This window comes from Leguminivora glycinivorella, chromosome 9 (genome assembly GCF_023078275.1).
Source record: "Leguminivora glycinivorella isolate SPB_JAAS2020 chromosome 9, LegGlyc_1.1, whole genome shotgun sequence".
Taxonomy (NCBI): domain Eukaryota; kingdom Metazoa; phylum Arthropoda; class Insecta; order Lepidoptera; family Tortricidae; genus Leguminivora; species Leguminivora glycinivorella.
Window position 1 is genome coordinate 1,599,892 of NC_062979.1, and position 21,418 is coordinate 1,621,309.

At 44.0% G+C, this 21,418-nt stretch overlaps 1 protein-coding gene across 1 annotated transcript; it reads right to left on the reverse strand.

Annotated features, from left to right (window-relative positions):
* Positions 1–17,420: 17,420 nt before the first annotated feature.
* LOC125229458 (WD repeat-containing protein 6) lies at positions 17,421–21,290 on the reverse strand. Its single transcript, XM_048134301.1, has 5 exons — positions 21,135–21,290; positions 20,764–21,056; positions 20,389–20,574; positions 17,769–20,116; positions 17,421–17,509 (listed from the first exon to the last, which is right to left on the reverse strand). Exons 1-5 carry the CDS (start codon positions 21,193–21,195, stop codon positions 17,443–17,445), a joined length of 2,955 nt encoding a protein of 984 aa, XP_047990258.1. The 5' UTR covers positions 21,196–21,290; the 3' UTR covers positions 17,421–17,442.
* Between the last annotated feature and the right edge of the window lie 128 nt (positions 21,291–21,418).

The following is a 21,418-nucleotide window of genomic DNA, read 5'->3' on the forward strand; positions in this document are numbered from 1 at the left end:
TACCGTAGCAGACGGAGCCTGGATAGTCGTGGTCGTGGCACCATTGTAGGGGAAGACAGTGTTCGCGGTGAGCGTGACATCTTAGGCGCGACGGGCGTTATCAGCGTGGCGGCTAGCAGCACCAAGGGCCCACATCAGCAATCTTACCAGCTTGTCACTGCAGCAGACGCTGTTATGTTCGGCGGTGAGATTGAGACGGCCGTCGTCAGCTCGAAAGGCGTCTCGATGCCCTGTCGCGTCACGCAGTATCGTGCTCGGTGGCCTTCTCGAGGTGGCCGCCGTCAGCGCTGGAGGCACCGGCGCAAGCGTGGCAGTCAGCTACATCGGTGAACAGCATCAACAGAGTTCGCGGCGTCGTCACGGCAAACGCGGCAGGAAAATTAGCGACGCCTTCGCGGTAGCCGCAGTATTGCGCTCGGTGGCGCGATGAAGGTCGCGCGTCTGCAATCTTACCTCGTGCGATCGAGGCGACATCAAGGCGCCAGCATGAGCGTGTCGGCCGACGACACCGGTGGAAAACTTCAAGTAGCTTGCGGCGTTGTCACGGCAGACGCAGCAGAAGGATTGCGACGCCTGTGCAGCGGTTAACAGTATTACGCTCCGCATCACCACTGAGGCGCCAGCATAAGCGTGGCGGCCAGCAATACTGGTGGACAGCTTCGGCAGGGTCGCGTCTCGCGTCGTTGTCACGGCATATGAACGCTCTACATCACCATCGAGGCGCCAGCATAAGCGTGGCGGCCAGCGATACTGGTGGACAGCTTCAGCAGGATCGCGGCGTTGTCACGGCAGATGAGCTCGCTGCATCACCATCGAGGCGCCAGCATAAGCGTGGCGGCCAGCGATACTGGTGGACAGCTACAGCAGGTGGACAGTCAGCAGGATCGCGGCGTTGTCACGGCAGACGAACGCTCTGCATCACCATCGAGGCGCCAGCATAAGCGTGGCGGCCAGCGATATTGGTGGACAGCTTCAGCAGGCTCGCGGCGTTGTCAAGGCAGACGCACGCTCTGCATCACCATCGAGGCGCCAGCATAAGCGTGGCGGCCAGCGATACTGGTGGACAGCTTCAGCAGGATCGCGGCGTTGTCACGGCAGACGAACGCTCTGCATCGTCACCATCGAGGCGCCAGCATAAGCGTGGCGGCCAGCGATATTGGTGGACAGCTTCAGCAGGCTCGCGGCGTTGTCAAGGCAGACGCACGCTCTGCATCTGTTGGAAAAATCAGCATGCTTTGTAAACCAAAGAAAATGTTAGCTAACCACATAAACGCACTTAGAACATAATTTAAATGTTTGAATAAAAAGTCAGATGAATGTTCTGGTGCGTTGGGAATTCATTCTTGTTTCGATCCTACTACTATTAACATCCTAAATTGTATCAGTGTCTTCCGTTCTCCGTTAACATAATAAACCATCTTCATAACCAAGTCATCGTTTCCTTCCATCAGGTCATGGGCCTGCGCTCTTTCAATAAAAATCAAGTTTTGAGCGATAAAAAGTGAATATAGTTAATACGGTTGCCGACGGCAATGGCGTCGTCCAGTATAAGTTCCTCAGCTCCACTCGTAATGGAAAAACTAAAGGGAATTGAAAACTATAGTTCTTGGAAATGTATGATGAAAATGGTGTTGATTCACGAAGATCTATGGGAATTTGTGGAAAAAGAGGTTGACGAGAAAAAATCCGAAGATGCGAAGAAAAGCCAGAAAGCGCTCGCACGCATTGCATTATCCGTGCAATCGACGGCCTTCGTGCACATAAGGAACGTGACCTCGGCACACAAAGCATGGAAGAATCTTCAGAATGCTTATGAAGATAAGGGATTATGTCGGAGACTAGGCCTGTTGCGAACTTTGTTTAGCACAAAGTTGACGGAATGTCAAAGTATGGAAAAATATGTCAACAGAATCACGAACGTCGCACAACAATTACAAGATATCGATGCAAAGTTGGATGATGACTTTGTTGCGGTAATCATGCTGAGCGGACTTCCTGAGGACTACGACCCGCTGATCATGGCAATTGAGAACTCAGACCTCAAGTTGACTAGCGAAGTTGTATCGGCGAAGTTGCTGCAGGAGACGTTGCGACGTGAGGACAGCAAACGCGACGGAGATGGAGTTACAGCTCTGGCGGCTGCGAGGAAGCTTCCCAGGTGTTTTGCTTGTAAAAAGATGGGACATATCAAGAAAGATTGTCCGACGTTGAACAAAAAGAAAAGTAGCAAGCTTGTGATGTCATCGTCAAAGGTTCTGCTCACGGCGCTGTCGGTGAACGTTGAAAGTGATCTTTGGTACGTGGACAGTGGGTCGGCGAGTCATCTTTGTCGAGATGTGAACATGATGAGTGACATGAAGTCAGATAAATCGTTGCAAGTGACTGTGGCTAACGGAGATAAACTATTTACGGCTGGTAGAGGCAATGTTAACGTGGAACAACGTGATGGCAATGTAAAGACTATAAGTGACGTGTATTATGTACCTAACTTAGCAGCTAACTTATTGTCAGTAAGCGCCATGGCTAAAAAAGGCTATAAGATAGTATTCGACTCCGATGGTTGTGAAATTTTAGATAATGGGGTTATTGCCGCGACGGCTACTTTGAAAAATGACGTGTATATCCTTGACACTGTTGAGGCTTGTTCGAAGGTTCCTTTACAGAATAAACAGGTTGCCAACGCAGCAGTGGAGGAGGAGCGTGCGGTTTCTAGCGACGAAACTGTCTCTGCAGCTTCAGAGAAAGTTTGGCATCGTCGTCTTTCGCATCTCAACAGGAGAAGCATGGAACTTTTAAGAAAAGGTATGGCTTCTGGTATATCGTATGATAGTAGAGATTTTGAAACGTGTATAGCGTGTGTCCAAGGTAAAGCGAGTAAGGTACCGTTTCCGAAGAAATCTCACAACAGGGCTAAAGAGGTCCTGGGTTTAGTGCATACAGACGTCTGTGGACCGCTACCATCGGCCTCATTCAGCGGTGCTAGATATTTCTTGCTCTTCATAGATGATTATTCTAGGAAGACGTTTGTGTACTTTTTAAATAAAAAAGGTGAAGTATTTGATAGGTTCAAAGAGTTTAAGGCTTTAGTGGAGAACCAGACAGGTAAAAAGATAAAATCGCTACGCAGCGACAACGGAGGGGAATACACCAGTTCTGCTTTTCAGGCATACCTCAGGAGCAATGGCATCGTGCATCAAACAACAGTTCCCGGCTGCGCTGCCCAGAACGGGGTCGCGGAGCGCGCGAACAGGACAGTGATGCAGGCGGCAAGGTGCATGCTACAAGATGCAGGCCTGAGCAACGAATTTTGGGCGGAAGCTGTCAACACGGCAGTCTACGTTAAGAACCGTTGTCCTACGAAAGCTGTACTGGGGAGCACTCCTGAAGAAAAGTGGAGTGGCAAAAAGGTATCACTGAGTCATTTACGTATCTTTGGTTCTGTGGCTTATGCTATGACTTCAAAGCGTTCGAAATTAGATCCGAAATGCAAAAAGTACATTTTTGTTGGGTATTGTGAGCATACAAAGGGTTACAGGCTCGTAGACCCGGAACAACCAACAAAATGCATCAAAGCCCGAGATGTAACCTTTTTAGAAAATACGTTCATTGAAAAAGCATCAAATGATGACATTGACAATGTCATTGTGTCAACTGAAATATTTACACAAACTAAAAGTGCAGATGTAAATAAAAATGTTGAGTTCAAATTGTCTGACCCATCTTCTGTACAAACAGAAACGTCTGTAGTGAGTGGTACGTCTGATGTTGCTAATTTGATAACAAATTCTCAAAGTACAAGCGATCGAACGAGTACGATCACAATTCATGATTCGTCTAGTGAATGTGATGATCCGGCCGATAAAACTTATATTCCAGAGGAGGAGAGTACGGAAACTTCGGAATATGACAGTTCATCGGGTTCGATACTTTCCGGATTTTTGGCGGGTACGTGCGATCCAGATGCTCCACGAACTGTACGAGAGGCACTGAGTGGTCCAGATGCAGACAATTGGAAAGAAGCTATGTCTTGTGAGTACAACTCATTTATTAAGAACAAATGTTGGACATTGACAGATCGACGAGAGTCACAAAAACCTGTCAAATGCAAATGGGTGTTCAAAGTGAAACGTGGATTGAACGGTGAACTCCTAAAATATAGGTCACGCCTGGTAGCTAAAGGCTTCACTCAACAATATGGCATAGACTATGAGGAGACGTTTTCACCAGTTGTCAGATACTCCACAATACGTATTCTGCTAGCTTTAGCTGCTGAGTATGGTATGAAGATTGAACATCTTGACGTAAAAACAGCATTTCTCAACGGTGATTTGAAGGAGACTGTGTTCATGGAACAACCGGAAGGCTTTGTAGTTAAAGGTCAAGAAAGTAAGGTCTACAAATTAAATAAAGCTATTTACGGGTTGAAACAAGCTTCAAAGGCATGGTACGAGAAGATTGATCATGTTCTCTGTAATAAGTTGAAGTTCAAGAAGTCGTCATCTGAGCCTTGTGTCTATTTTCAGCGCCAAAAGGGGTCGCTTATAATCATTGCTCTTTACGTTGACGACATCATATTGTTTTCAACAGGTAATGAACGTGATAAGCTAGATGTCAAAGTCTATTTCTTGAATGGACAAAACACAAGTGCAGGGCATTGATGTGGACGTATCAGCTATAAGCTGCCTGTGCATTAAATAATAATATTTCGTCCTGGATACTTTAATTGATGACATCGGAGAAGGTATACTGATAATACTTTTCCAAAGAGATCATGTATGCTTCTCTTACCATATGGAATGGAAAAGCACCGTCTATACTACATAATAAAATTAATAAATAAATAAATATTATAGGACATTCTTACACAGATTGACTGATCTGACCTTTCATCTTTTGCCGGTTCTGCCCCATAAAATTGAAATGGACCCCTGCACCCATAGCATGGTCTCGCGATATAGGCCGTCCCTCTCGAACTATTTGTAAGTGCGACAGAGACGCCCTGATGTTTTATCATTTGTCGCACGACCATCCTTGCCTTTTTTTTGACGGAGTGGGAATGCAGTTACGCTCGATATATGTGTGGGACTCGCCGTTTCTTTCCCCTCCCCTAGCGAGGGGGGAAACTTGGCCCTACCCACTAAACCCACTCCGGCGTTTCATCCTCTCTGCCGTTCGTGAGGGCGGGCTGGGATTCACCATGGCGCCCTCCGCATGAGGAGGGGGATCAGAAACGCTTGATCCCCTCGCTGGACGACCATACTTGCCTCTGATGATTGGTTTACAAAACCCACAGTATACAAATAATAAAAGAATAATTAAGATAATAATTATTGTCTTCGGTTACCACAATTATAACACACTAGCTTTTGCCCGCGGCTTCGCTCGCGTTAGAAAGAGACAAAAAGTAGCCTATGTCACTCTCCATCCCTTCCACTATCTCCACTTAAAAAATCACGACAATTCGTCGCACCGTCTTGCCGTGAAAGGCGGACAAACAAACAGACACACACACTTTCCCATTTATAATATTAGTATGGATGATATGAGAATATTTAGATTTTAAATACTCACCTACGGCAGCACTAGTGAGGGCATTCTTATCCGGTTCATACTTATGTATAGTGTTCTCATTAATGCTGACGAAGTACAACGCCTGCACACGCTCGTCCCAATGAGGGCCTTCGCCCAGGAGAAACGCACGGTCTGCTATCACCTCTACTCTGACTGAATCGTTTACTGATGACATTACTGATGTCGACGATTCCAACACTGACGACTGAAAAATGAACATTATGAGATATTTTTAAATAAAATTAAATAAATAACGGCGATGGACGACTTATATAGATTGCTTCCTTAATAATTGGCCCGAAACTGCCCAAGATCGGGAAGATTGGAAGAGGGGGGAAGCCTTTGCCCAACAGTGGGACATAACAGGCTCCTAATACCTAATAAAACAATAATATAAAAATTTTACCTTCCAATAAAATTTGTATTATTTTGCCTGGTATATCCGAGGTCTTTATAGAGAGAGTACGTCGTAGACGTCGCATCGGACCGATAGATGGCGCCATCGTTCGTTGTAAGTCGCTCCGGCGTCTCACCGCCGCGATGTTGGTAGTCCCGTTTTTCCCCACCTGCAACACAAGGCCCCCCGCGCCCCGACCCGCCACCAGCCACCCTCATTGTTGAGGAGAAGTGCCGACGGTATATTAAGCCTACCAGGAAGGCATCACTCAGACCTCGGATATACCAGGCAAAATAATACAAATTTTATTGGAAGGTAAAATTTTTATATTATTTGTGCCGTTTGTATATCCGAGGTCTTTATAGAGACCTGTTTATTATCTCCTGGTGGCGAGTCAGCTGGCGCGCAAGCCTTTGGTAGCCCTATTGGCATAGCATAGAAGAATAAGTGAATCAGTTGAACCGATTTGACAGATGTATCAGTCGAAATAGCCTTCGATCCGCGAATATCTCGGTGCCAGAAACGCATAAAGAGATTTTCGTGATGACGTTTAGCTTTAGTCAGCGAATAGTTAGAGAAATGACATTATTATACCTACATCGCAGATCAAAACCAAAAAAAAGATGTAGGCGAGGCTGACTTGAACAAGATACAAAAACCTTAGATACACTATTGTTATTAACAGACACGTTATTTTAAGTCAGTCATTGACTCTTAGGGTAATCCATTACCTAATCCAAAACCCGATGTGACGGATTTCTACTTCGTGCAATGAAGGTCGACAGAGTAGACTGAGAGGTGGAGACGTCCGTGTCGCATCGCTGGTGGTTGCTGAACACGTCGTGGTAGCAGGTCAAGGGGTGAATTAAACACCGCCACACATGCGCGCTTTAAGAGCGTAGGCGGAGCGCAATAATGGCGGTGCACCGCACTAACGCTGGCGTTGCGCCCAGTGGGCGCTAGCGGGAACGAACGAGCGCTGATAGCGAGCGCAACGCGCGCGGGACGCGAGCGGAATGCACGCGCATTCAGCGCGCTGATAGCGTAGCGTTAGCGAAGCGGAATGCGCTTTATGTGTGGCGGAGGCTTAATACGTACCGTTGTACGGCGTAATGCAGGGCTCTCGCAGACGAAGAGGTACGATGACGGGCGAAGCAGAAGAAGGCGAGGTCACCGAAGGTCACTTACTTGGCTCCCAGGGGGTGCATACTGACCTCGTACGACAGTCTGTTGGAGTCAGCAGTTACTGTCGTAGTTACTCGTAACAGAAGAGATGTAGTCCTGCCATCGTACAGCATAACATACAACTGAACTGTGCATAGCATATAGTGCTATGCGAACCTTAATCCGGCTGCATGTCACTTCAGTCGCCAGCGCCACCGCCTGTTGAAGATTATTCTCCATCGGAAGAGCTTTACTTCGTACAATGTTCCGATTATTGAAGGTCTTATCGGGCTGCAGATGCAAGCAAAACAGGGGCGATTGGCCTACAGCTATCGGCAGCTGTACGAGGTAATGCTGGAAACTGCAGCGGTGCAACCTTCCGCTGTAGACCACGAAAGTTGTGAAATTTATGAAATCAGGTTCTACGATCGAATCAAGCACTATATTAATTGAGTATAGTCGATCCAGATGATAACTACTGAAGTAAATACTCCTGAGTTCCTGGCCCCTTTCGCTTTGAGCTGGAATCTGAAGTTCACTAAGGCGAAGCAGGTTTATTTTTCCCAATTTGTTTATTAGAGGCTCGGCGAATAAGTTAATCTCTCGAATGGACAGGGGGCGCCACAAGTCTCCGGGAAATCGTCGTGTACTTGGAACCCCCGCGGCCAGATTGCCGATCGGTTTTGGTGTCCGCCCGGTAAACAGACGCACGCTCAGGATGCAGGACGCTGGCTCGAATTCAGATCTGGACATTCTGAAAGGGATTTTTTTTTTTTTTAATTCCGCAAACCTTTACGATGTCTTTGACCTACACAATGAGCGATGTACAGGAATCACAGGGTCTTCTCGCGAGGCGCCTCTCCGATTAGATAGCTCGCGAACATCGTCAGGACACCCTCGCAGCAGTGCGGCTCCTCGTCCGGTTATTGACGTCTTACCTCGTTCAACTATGGGTGTCCAAACCACGTTAGGACGTAGCATCTTTAGAATTTATCTGTTCTCACTTCGGCGACGGAGGAGTCCTTGGTCAAAATAGAGTGTAAATACAGTCGTACTTCACGGGAACTGGAAAGAGAAGAGTGGATACCATAGTGTACAGGATGTCAGCTGATAGCGGCGCCCGGCGTCACATTGGAGGGTAGTATCAGCCTGGTCAGCAACAGAGTCTGCAACGATACCGTAGCAGACGGAGCCTGGATAGTCGTGGTCGTGGCACCATTGTAGGGGAAGACAGTGTTCGCGGTGAGCGTGACATCTTAGGCGCGACGGGCGTTATCAGCGTGGCGGCTAGCAGCACCAAGGGCCCACATCAGCAATCTTACCAGCTTGTCACTGCAGCAGACGCTGTTATGTTCGGCGGTGAGATTGAGACGGCCGTCGTCAGCTCGAAAGGCGTCTCGATGCCCTGTCGCGTCACGCAGTATCGTGCTCGGTGGCCTTCTCGAGGTGGCCGCCGTCAGCGCTGGAGGCACCGGCGCAAGCGTGGCAGTCAGCTACATCGGTGAACAGCATCAACAGAGTTCGCGGCGTCGTCACGGCAAACGCGGCAGGAAAATTAGCGACGCCTTCGCGGTAGCCGCAGTATTGCGCTCGGTGGCGCGATGAAGGTCGCGCGTCTGCAATCTTACCTCGTGCGATCGAGGCGACATCAAGGCGCCAGCATGAGCGTGTCGGCCGACGACACCGGTGGAAAACTTCAAGTAGCTTGCGGCGTTGTCACGGCAGACGCAGCAGAAGGATTGCGACGCCTGTGCAGCGGTTAACAGTATTACGCTCCGCATCACCACTGAGGCGCCAGCATAAGCGTGGCGGCCAGCAATACTGGTGGACAGCTTCGGCAGGGTCGCGTCTCGCGTCGTTGTCACGGCATATGAACGCTCTACATCACCATCGAGGCGCCAGCATAAGCGTGGCGGCCAGCGATACTGGTGGACAGCTTCAGCAGGATCGCGGCGTTGTCACGGCAGATGAGCTCGCTGCATCACCATCGAGGCGCCAGCATAAGCGTGGCGGCCAGCGATACTGGTGGACAGCTACAGCAGGTGGACAGTCAGCAGGATCGCGGCGTTGTCACGGCAGACGAACGCTCTGCATCACCATCGAGGCGCCAGCATAAGCGTGGCGGCCAGCGATATTGGTGGACAGCTTCAGCAGGCTCGCGGCGTTGTCAAGGCAGACGCACGCTCTGCATCACCATCGAGGCGCCAGCATAAGCGTGGCGGCCAGCGATACTGGTGGACAGCTTCAGCAGGATCGCGGCGTTGTCACGGCAGACGAACGCTCTGCATCGTCACCATCGAGGCGCCAGCATAAGCGTGGCGGCCAGCGATATTGGTGGACAGCTTCAGCAGGCTCGCGGCGTTGTCAAGGCAGACGCACGCTCTGCATCTGTTGGAAAAATCAGCATGCTTTGTAAACCAAAGAAAATGTTAGCTAACCACATAAACGCACTTAGAACATAATTTAAAGGTGCGACCACACCGCTGCTTAAAAAACGGTGACGGTACGGAATCGCAGTGACGCATCGTATCCGTACCGTTTTTACCGCATGCTCCACAGACCGCTGCTCAAAATACGCAGACGGTACGGAATCGCAGTGACGCATCGTATCCGTACCGTTTTTACCGCATGCTACCCACACCGCTGCTTAAAAAACGGCAACGGTACGGAAACGCATGACGTGTCCCATACGAAAGTCACTGCGTTTCCGTACCGGCTGCGTATTTTGAGCAGCGGTGTGGAGAGCATGCGGTAAAAACGGTACGGATACGATGCGTCACTGCGATTCCGTACCGTCTGCGTATTTTGAGCAGCGGTCTGTGGAGCATGCGGTAAAAACGGTACGGATACGATGCGTCACTGCGATTCCGTACCGTCACCGTTTTTTAAGCAGCGGTGTGGTCGCACCTTAAATGTTTGAATAAAAAGTCAGATGAATGTTCTGGTGCGTTGGGAATTCATTCTTGTTTCGATCCTACTACTATTAACATCCTAAATTGTATCAGTGTCTTCCGTTCTCCGTTAACATAATAAACCATCTTCATAACCAAGTCATCGTTTCCTTCCATCAGGTCATGGGCCTGCGCTCTTTCAATAAAAATCAAGTTTTGAGCGATAAAAAGTGAATATAGTTAATACGGTTGCCGACGGCAATGGCGTCGTCCAGTATAAGTTCCTCAGCTCCACTCGTAATGGAAAAACTAAAGGGAATTGAAAACTATAGTTCTTGGAAATGTATGATGAAAATGGTGTTGATTCACGAAGATCTATGGGAATTTGTGGAAAAAGAGGTTGACGAGAAAAAATCCGAAGATGCGAAGAAAAGCCAGAAAGCGCTCGCACGCATTGCATTATCCGTGCAATCGACGGCCTTCGTGCACATAAGGAACGTGACCTCGGCACACAAAGCATGGAAGAATCTTCAGAATGCTTATGAAGATAAGGGATTATGTCGGAGACTAGGCCTGTTGCGAACTTTGTTTAGCACAAAGTTGACGGAATGTCAAAGTATGGAAAAATATGTCAACAGAATCACGAACGTCGCACAACAATTACAAGATATCGATGCAAAGTTGGATGATGACTTTGTTGCGGTAATCATGCTGAGCGGACTTCCTGAGGACTACGACCCGCTGATCATGGCAATTGAGAACTCAGACCTCAAGTTGACTAGCGAAGTTGTATCGGCGAAGTTGCTGCAGGAGACGTTGCGACGTGAGGACAGCAAACGCGACGGAGATGGAGTTACAGCTCTGGCGGCTGCGAGGAAGCTTCCCAGGTGTTTTGCTTGTAAAAAGATGGGACATATCAAGAAAGATTGTCCGACGTTGAACAAAAAGAAAAGTAGCAAGCTTGTGATGTCATCGTCAAAGGTTCTGCTCACGGCGCTGTCGGTGAACGTTGAAAGTGATCTTTGGTACGTGGACAGTGGGTCGGCGAGTCATCTTTGTCGAGATGTGAACATGATGAGTGACATGAAGTCAGATAAATCGTTGCAAGTGACTGTGGCTAACGGAGATAAACTATTTACGGCTGGTAGAGGCAATGTTAACGTGGAACAACGTGATGGCAATGTAAAGACTATAAGTGACGTGTATTATGTACCTAACTTAGCAGCTAACTTATTGTCAGTAAGCGCCATGGCTAAAAAAGGCTATAAGATAGTATTCGACTCCGATGGTTGTGAAATTTTAGATAATGGGGTTATTGCCGCGACGGCTACTTTGAAAAATGACGTGTATATCCTTGACACTGTTGAGGCTTGTTCGAAGGTTCCTTTACAGAATAAACAGGTTGCCAACGCAGCAGTGGAGGAGGAGCGTGCGGTTTCTAGCGACGAAACTGTCTCTGCAGCTTCAGAGAAAGTTTGGCATCGTCGTCTTTCGCATCTCAACAGGAGAAGCATGGAACTTTTAAGAAAAGGTATGGCTTCTGGTATATCGTATGATAGTAGAGATTTTGAAACGTGTATAGCGTGTGTCCAAGGTAAAGCGAGTAAGGTACCGTTTCCGAAGAAATCTCACAACAGGGCTAAAGAGGTCCTGGGTTTAGTGCATACAGACGTCTGTGGACCGCTACCATCGGACTCATTCAGCGGTGCTAGATATTTCTTGCTCTTCATAGATGATTATTCTAGGAAGACGTTTGTGTACTTTTTAAATAAAAAAGGTGAAGTATTTGATAGGTTCAAAGAGTTTAAGGCTTTAGTGGAGAACCAGACAGGTAAAAAGATAAAATCGCTACGCAGCGACAACGGAGGGGAATACACCAGTTCTGCTTTTCAGGCATACCTCAGGAGCAATGGCATCGTGCATCAAACAACAGTTCCTGGCTGCGCTGCCCAGAACGGGGTCGCGGAGCGCGCGAACAGGACAGTGATGCAGGCGGCAAGGTGCATGCTACAAGATGCAGGCCTGAGCAACGAATTTTGGGCGGAAGCTGTCAACACGGCAGTCTACGTTAAGAACCGTTGTCCTACGAAAGCTGTACTGGGGAGCACTCCTGAAGAAAAGTGGAGTGGCAAAAAGGTATCACTGAGTCATTTACGTATCTTTGGTTCTGTGGCTTATGCTATGACTTCAAAGCGTTCGAAATTAGATCCGAAATGCAAAAAGTACATTTTTGTTGGGTATTGTGAGCATACAAAGGGTTACAGGCTCGTAGACCCGGAACAACCAACAAAATGCATCAAAGCCCGAGATGTAACCTTTTTAGAAAATACGTTCATTGAAAAAGCATCAAATGATGACATTGACAATGTCATTGTGTCAACTGAAATATTTACACAAACTAAAAGTGCAGATGTAAATAAAAATGTTGAGTTCAAATTGTCTGACCCATCTTCTGTACAAACAGAAACGTCTGTAGTGAGTGGTACGTCTGATGTTGCTAATTTGATAACAAATTCTCAAAGTACAAGCGATCGAACGAGTACGATCACAATTCATGATTCGTCTAGTGAATGTGATGATCCGGCCGATAAAACTTATATTCCAGAGGAGGAGAGTACGGAAACTTCGGAATATGACAGTTCATCGGGTTCGATACTTTCCGGATTTTTGGCGGGTACGTGCGATCCAGATGCTCCACGAACTGTACGAGAGGCACTGAGTGGTCCAGATGCAGACAATTGGAAAGAAGCTATGTCTTGTGAGTACAACTCATTTATTAAGAACAAATGTTGGACATTGACAGATCGACGAGAGTCACAAAAACCTGTCAAATGCAAATGGGTGTTCAAAGTGAAACGTGGATTGAACGGTGAACTCCTAAAATATAGGTCACGCCTGGTAGCTAAAGGCTTCACTCAACAATATGGCATAGACTATGAGGAGACGTTTTCACCAGTTGTCAGATACTCCACAATACGTATTCTGCTAGCTTTAGCTGCTGAGTATGGTATGAAGATTGAACATCTTGACGTAAAAACAGCATTTCTCAACGGTGATTTGAAGGAGACTGTGTTCATGGAACAACCGGAAGGCTTTGTAGTTAAAGGTCAAGAAAGTAAGGTCTACAAATTAAATAAAGCTATTTACGGGTTGAAACAAGCTTCAAAGGCATGGTACGAGAAGATTGATCATGTTCTCTGTAATAAGTTGAAGTTCAAGAAGTCGTCATCTGAGCCTTGTGTCTATTTTCAGCGCCAAAAGGGGTCGCTTATAATCATTGCTCTTTACGTTGACGACATCATATTGTTTTCAACAGGTAATGAACGTGATAAGCTAGATGTCAAAGTCAAGTTAATGAAAGAATTTGACATGACAGATCTAGGGCCAGCTCATCAAGTATTAGGTATGAGATTGTGTAGGGAAGAAAACCAAATTACTCTTGATCAATCGAACTATATCGCGATGGTGCTGAAGAAATATAAAATGGAAGAATGTAAGTGTTCGCCTACTCCTATGGAAACCGGACTTAAATTACCTAAGGGAAATCAAAGAGATGATACCTATGATTATAGAGGTTTAGTAGGTTCACTAATGTATATTGCTATCTGTACCCGACCAGACATTGCGTACGCAGTCAGCTACTTAAGTCAATTTAATGAATCATTTACAGAGACCCACTGGAAAGCGGCGAAAAGAGTCCTGCGCTACTTGAAAGGTACCATGGATCTCCGTTTGACTTTTAAGAAAGGCAAGCAGCTGGACATCACTGGATTCGCAGATGCAGACTGGGGTGGAGACACCGTGGACAGGCGGTCGTACACGGGATATGTCTTCAAAGTAGGTGAGTCAATTGTTACTTGGGCAAGTTGTAAACAAAAAACAGTTAGCCTTAGCTCAACCGAAGCCGAATACTATTCTTTGTCGAACTCCTGTAAAGAGGGTTTGTTTATTCGTACATTTCTAAAAGAAATTATTAACGAAGAAATTGTGCCGACAATTTTCAATGACAATCAGTCAGCGCAGAAATTGTGTAGGAACTCCTTACATCATGCTAGGAGTAAGCATATAGATATTCGCCACCACTTTATTCGGCAACTTGTGAATAGTAATACGATTACTATTGAGTATCTTAATACAAATGATATGTTGGCAGATATACTGACAAAGGCGTTGTGTAAAGTTAAACACTATAAGTTTGTGAGACAGCTCATGTTACTTTCATGTAAGTAAAGGCGCATCGTTATATTTACATCCTCATCGAGGCGCCAGCATAAGCGTGGCGGCCAGCGATACTGGTGGACAGCTTCAGCAGGATCGCGGCGTTGTCACGGCAGACGAACGCTCTGCATCGTCACCATCGAGGCGCCAGCATAAGCGTGGCGGCCAGCGATATTGGTGGACAGCTTCAGCAGGCTCGCGGCGTTGTCAAGGCAGACGCACGCTCTGCATCACCATCGAGGCGCCAGCATAAGCGTGGCGGCCAGCGATACTGGTGGACAGCTTCAGCAGGATCGCGGCGTTGTCACGGCAGACGAACGCTCTGCATCACCATCGAGGCGCCAGCATAAGCGTGGCGGCCAGCGATAATGGTGGACAGCTTCAGCAGGCTCGCGGCGTTGTGGCGGGGGCAGAAGGTGGCCGCGCTGGTAGCCTGCGTATTGACGACTGATCACTAACGGCACGGCGCTCGCGTCGGGGCAGCAGCAGACATACTTACAGCGTCGCACGCGACGCCTATGCGGCGGCCCCAACGTTGTTCGGCGGCACCGCAGAGATGGCCATCGTTAACGAGGAGGCAACTTCTACGCAACCTCGGCGGCGCCGACGCGGCGGACAACACTGCCGCGGTCAGCGGCGCTATCGCAGCGCTACAGTAAGTTTCGGCGCCGACACGTGGCTTGGGGCCTCCGCACCGAATCGGAAATTCTTTCTAAAATAATATGAATCTGCTCACCCATTCGTCGGAGAAATTCAAACCTCCTTGGAGCGCGGTATTCCTGCACCCGCGGCCGCCGCCGCCGCCGCCCCCGCCGCCGCCGCCCCCGCCGCCGCCGCCGCAGCCCGCAGGTCGCGCAGCCCGCGGTCGCGAAGCACGTGGTCCCCGGAGCACGTGGTCCCCGGCGGAGCAACTTACCTACGTTACCGCTTATATTCTCGCGCGAAACTTTTAATACGCGGATAACACTTCCTACTTTAGTCTCGGAAATGTGAATAGTTTAAAAAGAAAACTGATTAACGGTAACGATTTTTGCAGCATGGAACTTTCTTACAAAAAAGTGGGTAGAATCATAAAGCACCGCTCGTTCATTTCTATAGTGAGAACCCCAAAAGACGAATAATGATCGCTAGCGAGGCATAATATATCTCATTATTCAAGACGAACGAGCGCAAATTAAAAGGGAAGAAAGAATTGACGGATGAAATTGAAAAATTTCATAATTCCGAAACGTTATAAGCCACTTTTTAAATAAAAACACGAATAACTCTGGTTTGACCAGAAATAACAAGGAAATAGAAACTAAAAGATTAATTTCGAGACACCATGCTGTAAAAATGTTCGAACGGAATACGCGACAACCGGTCACTTCGGCGTTCGACGAAACAATGAGGGTGGCTGGTGGCGGGTCGGGGCGCGGGGGGGCCTTGTGTTGCAGGTGGGGAAAAACGGGACTACCAACATCGCGGCGGTGAGACGCCGGAGCGACTTACAACGAACGATGGCGCCATCTATCGGTCCGATGCGACGTCTACGACGTACTCTCTCTATAAAGACCTCGGATATACAAACGGCACAAATAATAATGATATATACTTAAGCAGAAACAAAAATACCTAGAAGACATAAATAAATAATATCTTTTTAACTTATCGATAATTTACCAAGCCGAGATAAAATTTTTGCAAAAAATCTAATCAATTGCAATTAATCCAGCCTTTATGATGGAAAATCTCTTTATTTTTGTTTTTTATAAAGAATTGTTTATTAAAACACCATGTTATCTGGAAATCCAAACTAGCCCCGCGTTCCCCTATTGTAAGAGAAAAATTCCCGACGCCAGAGACCAGTAAATAATAAAGACAAAATATTAAAGAAAGACAACTTACATTACTGTTGCTGTGCGCTAGATACTAAATACGTTAGCGCGTCTGCCAAGTAGTGGCCTTGAATTTGCCTTGAATGTTTATCGTGAGATTAAGGAACGAGCACAAACGCAACGAGGTTATAGTAATTTACAACAGAGGGCGCTTTTTTATTAACAGACAGTTTCACTAGATGGCATTGTGCATGTATTCGTCCTAATTATCCTATAAATTTATTAAACTCTGTTTTAAGTATTCTATTTTTTTCAGCCTTTTATTAATGAGACAGTAGAGTATTTTTATTCAAACATTGTTTTTTTAACATTATGGAAATATACCTACATTATAGTAGTACAGTAGAAGTTCACTATCTGAAGTTGTCTTTTTTTAGGCTTATTCAAAATATGTAATTATATAAATATTTACCTTGGAACTTGAGGAAAGTGATGATCCCATTTTGATATTTGTAAGTTCTTGTTCTTGCTTCAAGCTGTGGTATCTATACTTTCCTGCTGAAATAAAAAAAAAAGCTATGTATCTAAGGAAAAACAGAAAATAACTTCTGTTTATTTTTAATAAAAACTTGATTTACTGTTTATAATGTATAAGATCGACTTACCTCTTTACTAGTTACCGCCAGTCTGCTTATAACAGACTCAACAGTTATTATGTAAATATGATTATATTTATAATTGTATATTCTTGTGTTTACGATCACTGTAATCCTTCTCAACGACCCCTTAATCAGAAAGTATAGATAAATTTACTAAGTAAATATAGGGCAGAATGCTTAAAAAATGGAATCTTATTGGTATGAACATATGGTTGCAATTTCAGTGACAGATTATTATTTTATAGTTTGCGTCAAGTAGTTATGATAATGATAATAGTTACTTAATTGAACACGTTCACTGTCCAGTACCCACGCATGGCAGGCTTAGGTATAAGTTACTAGCGTTTGCCCGCGGCTTCGCTCGAACTAAATTCGAAATTGCGGAATGTTCCATACAAACTTCCACCTCCTATTTTAGGGAAGTGGGGAGTTAGAAAGGGACAAAAAGTAGCCTATGTCACTCTCCATCCCTTTAACTCTCTCCACTTAAAAAATCAGGTCAATTCGTCGCTCCGTTTTGCCGTGAAAGACGGACAAACAAACACACACACTTTCCCATTTATAATATTAGTATGAATGTATAATATACATGTATACTATATATATTATAAATCAGAATTATTCATTCAATTTATGCAATGTAACTAGTAATAGTAGTATTAGTAGTAATAAAGTGGTGATATTTAATTAAAAACAGCATAAATACTAATAATAATTTATTCATATCAACTGGGTTTCTTTAGTTCAATGACCTCCATCCCTTTTCCAAAGACGCACACTTTAATGGTATCACTGAAAATAAAAAGAGATGACAAGTTCAAAAAAAAAAACAAATTGTTAAAAAAACTTTCATTACAAATTACAATTCTAATAACTCTAATATCTGGGAGACAGGTTACTCGGGAAACATAAAAAAAACTCAAAAGTTATTCCAGAGAGCTAGAGTAGCTCTATTGATTTTTTGCTCCCGAAAGCGCCCATATATATCTTACAGATTTCATCGAAATCGTTAGAGTCGTTTCCGAGATATAGGTATGGCTGTGAAACTCACCTGTCACTCTCCATAAATTCCATCCCCTGAACATCAGCGACATCGCAAAATGTCTGCGATACAAATTCGCATTGAATGCCTTCCTCAACCTTCCATTTCAATAAACTGACTCTCTGGTCTATCGACGCTGACACTAGATACTCTCCAGAGACACATAGTCCAGTAACCTGGGAGCTGTGTAAAGAATCTAATTGGAAAGAAGATCTTAAGTTTGCAGAAGTCAGGTTTGGTTGGATTTGTATTAGGACCAGATGTACAGCATTATCATCGCCTCCTGTTGCTACTAAGATTTCCTCATTTGATATAACTTTGGATGCTATACTGTTTATACCACTTTTATTTGTTGTTGTACTAAAGAATGGCAGAAATTCATTATTATGTTTACTTGTATCCCAGAATGCTGTTTCACCTCTTGTGGTACATGTTATTAGAATAGTTTTATTTTCAAATTTGATGCAGTGTGTTTTGAGAATGCATGTTTTGTGATATTTTACTTCGTTAATGAGTTTAAATTCAGCAGTTTCTTCAATATTCAGTTTATATATTCTGAGATAAGCATCTGAACATCCAACAAAAACAACAAAATTGTTATCATCTGTTTGTATGGCTTCAATATCCATGACTCTCGTTTCTGGGTCAAAATCTATTGAACAATTTCGCCAATTTTGACTACCTTTCTTCTCTTTATCTGTCCCTCTTATTTGGTAATCTAGAACTTCTTCAAATATCACTTTGAGCTCATCTTGTTTCTTTTCAAAATTGATTATATTCAAACAGATTTGTGCTCTACCTCCAGCTGATATTACAAGTACTGATTCATCTTTTAATTTATATAATTTCAATGCTCTTATATTTGATAAGTGTTTATATACAACTCTATCTACAAATTCCTTTCCAGAATCAATATTAGATATTCTTAAAGTAGTATCTTCACCACCAGAAACGAAAAAGACTTTTGATTTGTCTAGATCATTTGTACAGCATTGAAGACAGTTGATTTCTTTAGAATGAGAACCATTTACAACATTCCTAGACACAATTTTACTCAACTGAAAAGGAGCTTTATTTACATCTGAGTTTTTGATATATATTAATTTAATAAATTCTTCATAATCACCATTTATTTTATCTATAAAACGGACTGCATCCCAAGAACGATGTCCGCCGCCACAAGGCACTTCCAACATCTTATTACTATTCCTTATATCGTATACTACGAAATCTCTTTCTTGAAATCCACAAATGATATTCTCATCTCTGTCCAGGAATTTTTCGACCCATTGAAATTCTAAGCACTTGCTGCTCATATATTTGACTTTACCACTTTTTATGGCAAAGTATCTAATGGTCCCATCTCTTCCTGTGCTAATAATTTCATTATCTTTAACAGTAATTGAGGTAGGTCCATATCTACCATGGACTTTACGAAAAGTTTTTACAGGATCTTTTTCTCCTTTCACATAGACATGGATATTCCCACATCTATCTCCAAGAATCGTCATCTTATTTTTGACATCAATGGCAGCAGCAGTCAACCATCTTTCTTTGCAAACTGGCAAAACATAACTACAAACTTTTTCCACTTCATTTCCTTTTGCAACAACATTAATTTCACCATTTTGTGAGCAGAAAATAAGATGTCTATTGTCACCCCAATGCATAGATAGAATTTTCCCAAATTCAAGTTTAGTCTTTATAACATTCTGCAAACAATCTTCTTTACAATTTTCAATAAAAACATCTAAGTTCCCATCCATGTCAGAAACTGCTATAATCTGTTTACATACACACAAGCTTAGTAATTTATATGTAGAAGTATGATTTAATACAAATTCCAATTTATCTTTACCATCAACATGATATATTATACAATTATCTGTCATTGTCACTATATTTCTCCTAGCTGTAAAAACAACTTTTTTCACATCAGCATTCTTATCCATAGTATAACTCTGATTAACATTGGTCACAGTCAAAGGATGAACCATTATTCCACAGTCACCTCCTCCAGTAACTAAGGTATCTTTATCGGCATCTACAGCCCAAATGGGGCTATTCTGATGAGCCAAATTTTTCCTTAAAGGCTTCCCATTAAAGTCCCAGAAACAAATAGCCCCATCCTCCCCTACAGAAAACACCATGTTATCACTAATACAGGATCTCATGACTCTCGCTAAGTGACCATACAGCTCATGTTTGCATACCATTTCGGTGTGTTTCCAATATTCTTTAGTGTAAATTTTTTGTTTGCTAGGGGTATTTGGAGCCCATATCCTTAATGATCTGTCATCAGATGTTGTGACAATGATTTCTTTTTGGGTATCACAAGTTATTGAGAATATTACACCCTGAAATGAAAAAAAACAATTAGAAAGTTGCTACTTCTCTTCTATCTTGCAATCTATGAATTCGCAAAAAACACCTTTGACAATGAGTAAAAAGGCCTTGCTCTTTTTTTCATCTTCTCTTTTTCATCAGTACCTACGTTAAATAAATGTATTTTATATAAAAGAAAAGTTCCACATGCTTAAGGAATTTTGAGAAATACTTCCATAGTAATTATTGTATGAAATTGTCAATCTTAGAAAATGTCTGTCAAGATGTTAAAAACTTTACAAACCCTATGCCCTCTCAAGTGCTGCAGTGGTTCTGCCTCGCTGCAGCAATGTATAATGACTTCGGAGAACACCGTTCCAGCTAGAACCAGGACCTCATTGTGTAATGGTATAAGTAGACCACTGTACAGGATTGAGTTGTCTTTGCTTTTGTGCTGTGAGAGCAATGTTTGAGAAGCAGTGTCCCAGCACTGTAATTTAGAGAAAAATAATGTTTGTAGGTAATCATCATCATAGAAAATACAATATTATTTTAGGTTAACAATAAAACAAATATATAATAAGCAAAAATAGTATATGTGTAGATGAAATGTAAAAAAGCTTCAGTAAATAAAGGCTATTTTTATTTTATTTATATTTGATTAAGTAAATTGATTTACTTGAACAGTATTATGTGCAGTCAAAAGGGCGACTTTGTCGTCATCCACCCATATTCCAGAGTGCAACCAGTCATCACAGACCTCCGGTGTGAACAGGCGAGAGCATATCTCACCTCTCTCTCTATTCGATCCGGAAAAACTCAACACTGTGAACTGTTTACCACCAAAACATAGAATTTTCTTTCCACATTTTGAAGGCACGAAACCATATATTTTCTGACCCTGCAGCGTTAATAAGCTCTGTACAGACTTTAAAGAAGCCTTACTAAATATATTTGTGTAACTACCGGTACCTGAAAACGATAAATCAAGTGAATGTAGTAATTAAAAGAATCCAGAAGTAAAACCTGAAACATGACCAACAAAATTACCTGCAAATAGGACATCTTGGTGGAATTTTACGGCAGTCACGTCAGTGCGTACGAAAGTCATGCTTAATAGACTTCTGAGGCCAATTTAGCTGCAATATTATTTTGTTAAAAATCTAAATCGAAGTAATTTTACATGTTTACGTTAACTTTTCACATGGACATCGACCGCGCAACGCAAACGTCATGTTGACACTGACAGTGACAGTTACGTTCCGTTCTATGCACGAACGTTTGTTAGGAAAACTTACTCTCCTACCGCGAAATTGATTAGGGTGATTTAATAC